A 9,905-nucleotide genomic window follows, 5' to 3' on the forward strand; every position below is an offset into this window, starting at 1 on the left:
AATTTAAAGGTGCACATCTGTTAATAGCCACAAAAGAAACGACAAAAGAATTGGAAAAAAATTAATCTCCACAATTGAGAGCAAATAAATGTAGGCAAAGAGTATGAAAATAGGACCTTTGGAGCATCCATCATGGAGTTGATAGTTGAAGACCTGAGCGGATGGGCTTGAAAAAGATTGAACTGAATCTGATGCAGAAACTTCAGTTGGAATAATCAAATTTGCAGCACCTGAGAATGGCCCTCATCTCCACCTATAGAAGTTAGAAACATGGTTTTTAAGAGGGAGCTGGAAGGTATCTCACATTGATTGACGGAGGAATTTCTTAGCGGATTGGCTAGGTAAGAAAAGTCCCTCCCAACAGCTATTATTCCAACTATTTAAGTCACCAGCTCTAGGAGTGTTTAACTAATTAACTGCAGAAATGATGGATCTACTACTACACATTCCTATTTAATAATAATAAATAAAAGAATAAAAGGGCATTATCAAGTTTCTGAAATATCTATAGAAGTCCTAGGTGAGCATGAGCAACAACCAAATTGTAGTGCACTGAAATTAGGAGAAGAATATGATAAATCCACCAACTTTGCCGTTTTGGGAAAGACAATCAAACTGTTCTCATACGCATTTTCACGAACACATAATGCAGGAAAGAATCAAAATTAATCAACCGTATGTCGATGTCTGCGCATTGTCTTTTTGTTTTATCATTTTTATTTATCGATTTTTTGTTAAGTTTTACTTAATTTTAAAAAATAAAAAAGATAAAAAATCCAAATCCAAGTGACACGTGAATATATAAATTGATCTTTTATTATCACAAAATATATTTTATAAAAAATAAATTTATTTTATTTTATTTTTTATGTAAAATCCACTTAATACCAAACTTTTAACAAAAATTAGTCAGTGAATATATATATAAAAAATTAAATAAATAATAAAATATTATATATATATATATCATAAGATGGTTTGAGGCTAATTATTATAAATTCATTTTTTATTTTTCTCTGATTTTTATTAAAAATCAGCTTAAATTGATTTGATATTAATTTTTTATAGAAACTTTTATATCGAATTATGATGAATAAAAATTTATTAAATATTGATTATTTTGTCATATTATCAATCAAGTTATTTAGTTGTAAAATTGATCTAATTATTAAAAAATTAAAAAAATTAAAAATGATGAAAGGAAACAAATGAATTAATATGCTATGTGAACATCTCCATTAAATTATTTTCTTACAAAAAAACTTGAAAACAAAAGAAAAAAAAAACAAAGAAATATAAAATTTCATATCGACAACTTGAATAAAGATGAAATAAAAGTTAAAATGAGTAAAATTTATATAATGAATTAATAAATTAAATTTTAATTATTTATAAATGTAATATTTTTATTAAATTAATATATTAAATAACAATTTAATTTAAATATATTGTATATTTTATTATCTATTTAATGAGTTTTTCTTACAAAATTTAATAAGAGATTTTAAAAACCAAAATTTTGAAAAAGCAAAAAAAAAAAAAAAAAAGACTGGATAGAGAAAACAATATCAAATTGGGATGTGACGTTAGTACATCCATAATATTCTTTTTTAAAAATATCAAATTAAAAAAATTAAAAAAAAATAATGTTTTTATCAATAATATCAAATGGGCTTCACTTTTTAAAAAAATTTAAAAGATAAAATATTTATTAAATATTTATAAAAAAAATAAATAAAAATAAATTAAAAAAAAATAAGCAAATAATTTAACACACAGTATATCACTAATATCAAATAAAAAAATAATATTTTGAATTTTAAAAATATTTATTAAATACATAAAATGAAAAATAAAAAAAATAGGACGTGACGTTTTTTAGATATTAAGTGAGTCTTACATAAAAAAATTAAAATATTTAAAAATATTAATACAAAAAAAAAAATGACTTAATACACAACACTCCATAATAAGTGAGTTAAAAAAATTTTAAAATTTTAAAAAATACATTTTAGATATATAAAAAACTATATAGTTAAAAATACTCGTGGTGTACCTCAAAAATCAAGTAGGTTCCACACAAAATAAATCTTAAAAGTCTTAATAAAGTTTTTTGAAAAAAAATAGAAAAAAGCAAAGAAAAAAAAACTTGGTAAACAGTAGATAAAGCTTAAGAAATATTAATTAAATTTTTTGGAAAAAAAAAAGGCAAATAAAAAAACTTTGTATAAAATGGATCTTATTTTTAAAAAATTTAAATTATTTTAAAAATATTTATTAAAAATTAAAAAAATTAAAAAAAAATGAGAAAGAATGCGATTGAGAGAAGAGGTCAACACTTGGATCAAAATGAACAAAATTAATATGTAGACTATATTTATACCTGAATGGCTAGATCGAGCTTGCAGAATAATCCTACAAAATTATTGATTTCGGCTGCTGTTTAGGGGACGAATATGTGTGGCCCATCGAAAGAGTGATAGAGACGGAGAAAGAAAGAGAGGGAAATTGGTTGAGAGCGTCAGCACAAAAAATAAGCGATACAGTGGCGATTTCCTTTTCTTTTTCCAAGAATTTCCTGACAGGCAAATATGAATGAATGCAAATTTCATTTTCCTTCAGTATTTAACATCTGAAAATTGAATTAGAATGTCAATGCTACAGCAAATACACAACTGATATAGTGATGCACATTAGCTGAAACAGACAAAACCAGAAAAAATATTCTCCTCTCATTTTGGCCAAAGTTGTGAACAAAGCATCCAGGTTTACAACTTGCGGCATTTTTTCTCAGTAAATTTTGCTTTCAAATTTCAAGCACCATGTCCCCCAAGTCCCAACACCAAGGGCCCCAAAGGATCCTGATATGATTAATATACATTCAGACAATACTGGGGGGATCCCCCACCCAATTACAAACGGCACGAGGCCAGCGCGTTCTAATGCAGTCCACCAATGGTGCATGCTGAGGAGGTTCAGGTTTAGCCACTTCAATGTCTTTCCCACTTGATTCACTCCCCGCAGAACCAGATGGAACTGCTACATCCGCCATGAATTCCTCCGGTGTCCACCTTGGGGGTACTGAAACCCTCAATTTTGTAAGTCTGGGTCGTTGTATTGGAGTCTCACCTCCAGATGTTGCTTGGCAGACATTCAAGTCTGATTTTGCTATCCCATTAAAATGGTAAAGATCAAATATTTTTCTACCCATCTGTCCAGTTGAATCCTTTAGACCTCCCAAGCTCTTGTCTAAATCCAAAATAACCTGCAAGAACTCGCTCCATACAATGAAACCTGAGCTGCAAAGGCTATTAAGTTTTTCAGATGGAAGTCTGACATTCGTCTCTCTGAGGACCTGATGGAAACCTTCCACACTAATGAAGCCACCACCTCCACTCTGATCTTGGGTGTCAAAAGCTTTCCGTATTTGTGATTCCCTTTCTTCCAGTTCATTCTCATCTTGAACAGCTGTATCCAGAGCAAATAGGACCGTATAATGGGAGTCACTCCCAATAACCCATATTGGCCATTTTGGGCATTTTAGATTTTGGCCAACCTTACAGAAATTAAGGGATTCTAGAAGAGTGAGGAATCCAACTTCCACATTTGAAGATATACCCTTCAGAAACATGCCAGAACCTAAATCCATCCTTCCATCAAATACATTTGGAACAGCTTGCCCACAGAGCAATAGGTTCACAATTTCCTGCAAAAATTTTGTATAAAATGCAATTATAAAGCAAGAACTCATCAAAGAAAGCAATCCAGAGACTTAATGATGGAGGTACCAAATTTAAGATACCGAAGCCCCATCCATTCAATGGATATATGCAATTTTATGTACCTGAGAAGCATGCCCAAATGGTGCAGTTACTAAAGGAAGGCTGGGATCATCACGGTCAGCTTGTACACAATCCTAAATAAAATCAGGATGCAAAGATGTCATTAGATCCTCAATCGAACAAAACAATCTTGGCATACAGAGATATGCTGGCTCTTAAAGTTTAAGAAAACAATAATAATAACGAGAGATCATTACATAGCTATCTAAAATTGATTCATTAATGAAGATAAAATGGGAGTCTTCAAGAAAATAAACCTACCAATCCTCTAGAAAGTAATGCAGATATAAGGAATAGCAATGCTCCCATGCGACTTTGAAAAACAGGAATCATTGCTTGGAGCCTCTTAAAGGCACTTGCTGGTGTTGTGTATGTATCAACTCTTAAAACTTTCTGCAAATCAGAAGCTGATGCAATTGAAACACCTTCCAGTGCTTGTGCAATGGTCTGTCAGATAGAGCAAACACCTATCAGCAAATAAGAAGACATAAAACAGTATACACACTAAAACAGTACTAACATAATAACAACATATTCAGGTCAACCAATTCCACTAACCACGTCCTTGGGCCTGTCTTCAGAACTTTCAATGCCATGGCCAATAGAACTCAAAGTTGCAATCACAGCTCTTTTATCATTTCCACATAAAAACAAAATTTCACCCATACTTCTAACCAGGGCTCTGTGAACAGAAACAAAATTTTAAATTGATACAGATAACAGAACAAACAATTAACAAATTGCAAAGCAGCTGCAAAACTTTTAAAGAACAAACAATGACTATTCCTTTCAAATTGATTATTCGTGGAATGAAGTCAAACATAACAGAGACCACTGCCAGTTCACATCATAAACAATCATCAAAGTCTATCAAGATTTGCCACAAGATTTCACATTACTTCTGATCTTGACATTTTTGGTTGATGACCTATAAAAAAGAGCTAAAACGCTAAATTGGAACACTGAGCAAATACGCAAATACAACCCATAGCCTATTAGCCCAAATTACATATGCAGGTATGCCTGAACAAACTCATTTACAAAAAGAAATTGCACATGCAACATGACTGCTCAGCTCAAGATCAGGAAACCACACCTTTTTTCTGATTTTCTAATGGCAAATAAGAATTTAGCACCTATAAAAGTGAATAACTGAACTGTATTTCAATGAAAATCAATAGAAGGAAACACCTAGACATGTAACTGATAATTTGAAGATTAGCATTACAAAAACAAATATAACAATCCACAGGAAAAGAATTAACATCGTTTGATAGAACGCAACCAGCGCCACCTGAACAGTTTAACTCCTTTCTTTACATGTACCATGAAGCCAGAAAAATTTTGAAACGCACATTATAAATTAAAAGCATTTTTCTTTGTGCAGATGTTAGCATATACTGCACAATTTACAGCACATATTTAATCACCTTGTTTTTGCATCTTCAGAAAAAGCAGCAAAATTATTTGATGCAACATATTGATTTTTGGATAATCTACTGGAACTCGAATTCTGTCGCAGGCTAGGCACAACATTAACTAATTCATCCGGAAAGAAAAGAAGATGTTTGAGAACAAATGCCTGCATAGACACACAGATACTATTGTCAGCAATAAGAGTATGAGATAAAGATCAAAACAAACAGAAATGTCATTAGGCCATCTAAGAAGGGGGCTATTAATATGATCCAGAATCAGACCGAACCTAGAACCTATCCAATTGCACTGTCAACTCAACATGTATCTGAAAGAATTTTTCTTAGCAATTAATATCCTATGTCAATTGCATAAAAAAATAAAATAAAATAAAAAGAAAGAAAAGTGCAGCATTGGCAAAAATAACAGTTTAAAACCTCTCAAGTTTAGATTCATGTAATTATGGTTAAAATGGATACAATTTTCTGTAGAGTATAATGATTCAATAATATGATTACTCTATTAACGGACTAACAATAATAAACAAGCTATCCCAATGAAATAATGTTCTTAACAAACTTTAGTGAGTTTGCTAGAGTCAGTGTAGAATATTAAAACGTTCAGAAGATATAATGATAAGTAAGTTCTGCTGTTCCATAAGAAAACATATAATTTTTTAATACAGTATGAACTTCACATATCACAATAAAATTAATTGATAATTCACATGCTGCATGGTGCGAAGAAACTCATATAAGCAAGAAATAAAGGAATTACTTGTATGGTTGCTAAGACACCACAGGGCCCACCTTCATGCTGCACAAGGCCCATAGATGTTTCTGGATCAGGGCTAAACCTACAGCATTTTCATCATGTATTAGCCAATAAAAGCAAACATATGAAGCTTCCACAAGATTGGTAGCCATTGGTACTCATTGAAACAAATTCACATATTGCTTGAACGTACAAAGCCAAAATGCAAGAAGAAGATAACAACTAATATGCATTACTTTTCAATGAAGAAACACAAGTCAACCAAAAGACTCCGCTAAACCAGTAACTACCAAGCTTGTTTCATAACAGATAGACTAGAAAATGATGGGACAAATAGAAGAAATAGTTTTGAACAATCAATTACAGATGCATCAATAGCCTGCTAGCCTGAGCTAGTATATTTAACCAATCAATATGAGATAAAACAATAAAACCAAAATTCCCCCTTAGAATACTATCTATAATTCGTTTATGACAATGAAGAAACTGAGGGAGGTAGTTTTGCACTATGGGAATAAATATAAAAGTACACCACAAGACATGAATAAAATCACCTCATTAATGAACAATACCTCAATATTTCAACTATGGGTCATTTACACCCCCACCCCCCCCCACCCCCTCTTTCCCACCCACTCATCCACTCAGCCAAACAGACAAAAAAAGAAAACAGGAAAAGACCTTTTTCAATGAAGGATTACATCTTCAAGCACTATTTATAATAATTCTTGTTTGAAGGTTTCCTTCCAACACAGTCTTGTTTCAGAGATATTTTAAATGCACTTGCACTTTCTTTTATCATGCCTTCACAACAAGAGACTACATTAATGAATTTATTTTTAGTCATAGCATTATTAGTCTGTAATCTGATAAAACCTTGGCATTCCAGACAACCACAGAAATGTTGTTTCAGCACCTTATAACTCTACACAACTTATTTACAGCTCTGTCTAGGATCCTTTAATAAAGATTTCCAAGCCTTCTCATGCTTCTCACCAGTTTAGAATCACCAATTAGGATATATCACATCAAAAGGCAGGATTTTGTATCTATACATGAACCAGGTGTAAGCTTCTGTATTTTGTAAACTGGCTAGCTTTTCAAAGGGGGGACAGCCAAGCTGATTAGGATTTTATGCATTACTTCATAGACTATTTAGGCTGACCTGATAGAAAATTTTAACTATAAGAAATGTAAAATTAATACACATTGTCAACTAATATTATGGGTGATCAGATGGGCAAATTTACATTAAAGAAACATAAATTGAGACTTGTATTCAACTAATTAAGTCTTGGTTATTAGAACCAACCTTAGCACCCATTTTAAACACTTTTGAATGCTATAAGTATACTCCATCATCAAGTATTTCAGCCTTTTACTGGTTGTTTCTTCATTATAGACACCTCAATATATTGCTTGTAAGGAGGAAACCATACCCATCTATAAGTTACGAGATTTATTAGCCCAAAAAAGCTCTATCAAAACTTTTAAAAGTTTCCACTAATGACACAAAGTGTTGTATATTGGAGCTTTAATATTAATTATAAAAGTCTTAAAGTTGATAGAGACAAAGTTAAAGCAATTCAGGAATGGCCAGCTCCTATTACATTTCATCAAGTTCAAAGTTGAAAGTTTTATAGACATTTGATTAGAAATTTCCACACTATAATGATATTCATCACCAATTGCATGAATGAAGGGCACTTTATTTGGCTGAGGCAGAATTCAGTCTTTCAAAGAAGTAAAAAACTAACAATAAAACCTCCTATTTTCCATCTTCCAAGCATCTCTATGATCTTTAAAGTGGCATGTGATGCATCATGTGGGAATTGGTGGTGCAATAGCCCGCAATGATCATCCAAGTGCTTATTTTAAAAGGAAACAAAATGAACCAAAACAAAAGTACTTAACTTATGAGAAGGAATTCTATATATGGACCACGTGCGTTTGATCACCTGATTACTTATATAAAAGAAACTAAATAAGCAAAACAAAGAATTCAACTTATGAGAAGAAATTCCACATTGAGGTCCAAGCACATTGCACTACTAATTCTTAAAGATTAAGCACAACGCTAAAATTGATAAAAAGGCAACTGATCCACTTGGCCAAGTGCTGTAAACCTTTATTTCTATAGCTATCATCCACTTATGGGCTTTGAATTGCTCGAGAGACTACCCATCCTGCAAAATTGTAGCATCGTACATACATATTTATGAGCTGAAGAACATGCAGAATATACTAAGCTTCCCCTTATAATAGTGCAATATCTTCAAGAGAAGTATCATTGTTAGCCTAACCCATCCCCATGTGAAGAGCTGCTTTGCAAATTGCATTCTTGAGCAACAACAGGACATTGGGGAAGGATAAGGCCATTACAAGGAGCAAAAATTTGAGACTCATTTGAAAAGGAATATTGGTAGGATTGTTGACCATTGTCAGACTTGTCAACCATAAAAATAGAGAAAGCAAAATACAGGTTCATAAATTAGCAATATCAACACACACCACAGAAGAATTTAACTATTAAATTCACGAAGTTGGCATTGTCACATGGATTAGACATGAAAGATACCCTAGGAGCTTCATTCAATTCGAGTCAGTCCCTATATTTTCATGAAAATGAGCTTAAACAGTTGTGTGCTTGACTTGTGTAATTGTATGGGATAATCGGAATGAGTAGTGTCCTTGACTTCATACCATGGTAACGAAGAAGCACCTAATGATGCTACATTGTTACAAGGCTTTCTCCTATGGCACAATATAAGGAAGGGATTGAAGGCATTGTTGATCAGTAAGTGTTTCCTACTTGAGGAAGTAGGCATCAGAAATTCCACCATAAAAAAGTTGCAAGTTGAAGCTGTATGGTATATTTATATTTAGCTGTCCTGTGATCAATATCCTTAACCACCATATTAATGGAAATTCAATTATGCAACGAATATCATTTCTTTTCTTCGCTTCTAGTCTCTCAGAAGTAATTTAATTTTTTTAAAAAATACAAACTAATATCTCAAAGTATAAGTAGAAAGGCAGACTTTACCTTATACCCTGATTGCTCCACTGAGTAAGTATATCCTTCGAAACACAACCCCCAAAAACCATCGAGAATAACTGATAAGCTTCTTTCTCCGACAATTCATCACCCAAATTCACTTCTTTGGCTTTTCTTTCCATCTCTTTCCTTCCTAAATCTCCGCCACTTTCGCTTTTTGAAGGGGAACAAGAATCCGGAATGCTTTTAGCCGACACCAGCATCCGTTTCTCAGCTGCGGCTGCCATGAGTTCACGCTGCAACCGTCGGCTCTCCTCCGGCGTCGTCAATCTATTGGCACCTTCTCTCGGCTTGCTCCTCTTCGGCTCTGGCGGCGAGTTTTGCATGCTCATCCGTAGAGCCATTCTCAGGTCCTCTTCTTCTCGTTGATCCGCCATTTGATAACTATCGTTGGATCAAATTTTAGCAATCTAAGGTTTCGAAATAATTGAATTCATATACAGATCAATTGAATTCAACAAAACTGTTATATTTCAGATGGTGGTGAATTTGATTTTGATTCAGATTCTATACAAAAGAAAAGGATTTGGGTATTCTAAAACCCTAAAAGAACATGTTAGGGTTTCGAATTTCAGGCCAACTCGATCGAACTGAAATGTTAAAGCAAATGGAAATTCCGTTTTAAAAAAAAGAACGACTCGATAGGGTTAAAATAGGAAAGTGACTCAAAAGGGGAAAAAACTGAACGTGGTTGCTCTCCGGTAGACGTTAGATACGTTGTCGTTTAGACGATTGATGGGATATGAATTGACAATTTCAGCCCTTTTGTGTTGTACTTGAAGGCGGGTTAGTGCGTTAGTAGGAGTGAATTTGGG

The 9,905-nt window shown here is 32.8% G+C and overlaps 1 protein-coding gene across 1 annotated transcript; it reads right to left on the bottom strand.

Annotated features, from left to right (window-relative positions):
* Positions 1-2,698: 2,698 nt before the first annotated feature.
* LOC111315707 (uncharacterized) lies at positions 2,699-9,682 on the bottom strand. Its single transcript, XM_022917646.2, has 7 exons — positions 9,079-9,682; positions 6,036-6,114; positions 5,273-5,424; positions 4,401-4,524; positions 4,104-4,289; positions 3,845-3,916; positions 2,699-3,706 (listed from the first exon to the last, which is right to left on the bottom strand). Exons 1-7 carry the CDS (start codon positions 9,465-9,467, stop codon positions 2,882-2,884), a joined length of 1,827 nt encoding a protein of 608 aa, XP_022773381.2. The 5' UTR covers positions 9,468-9,682; the 3' UTR covers positions 2,699-2,881.
* Between the last annotated feature and the right edge of the window lie 223 nt (positions 9,683-9,905).

This window comes from Durio zibethinus, chromosome 20 (genome assembly GCF_047325235.1).
Source record: "Durio zibethinus cultivar Kanyao isolate XHJ-2024 chromosome 20, ASM4732523v1, whole genome shotgun sequence".
Lineage (NCBI taxonomy): Eukaryota > Viridiplantae > Streptophyta > Magnoliopsida > Malvales > Malvaceae > Durio > Durio zibethinus.

Excerpts from the sequence above, each read along its gene's own strand:
- LOC111315707 (XM_022917646.2), bottom strand. The coding sequence starts at position 9,467 with ATGGCGGATCAACGAGAAGAAGAGGACCTGAGAATGGCTCTACGGATG. Across the intron at positions 4,525-5,272 it reads TCTGAAGATGCAAAAACAAG|AGCCCTGGTTAGAAGTATGG; the intron begins GTGATTAAATAT and ends TTCTGTTCACAG. Across the intron at positions 3,707-3,844 it reads CATTTGGGCATGCTTCTCAG|GAAATTGTGAACCTATTGCT; the intron begins GTACATAAAATT and ends AAATTTTTGCAG.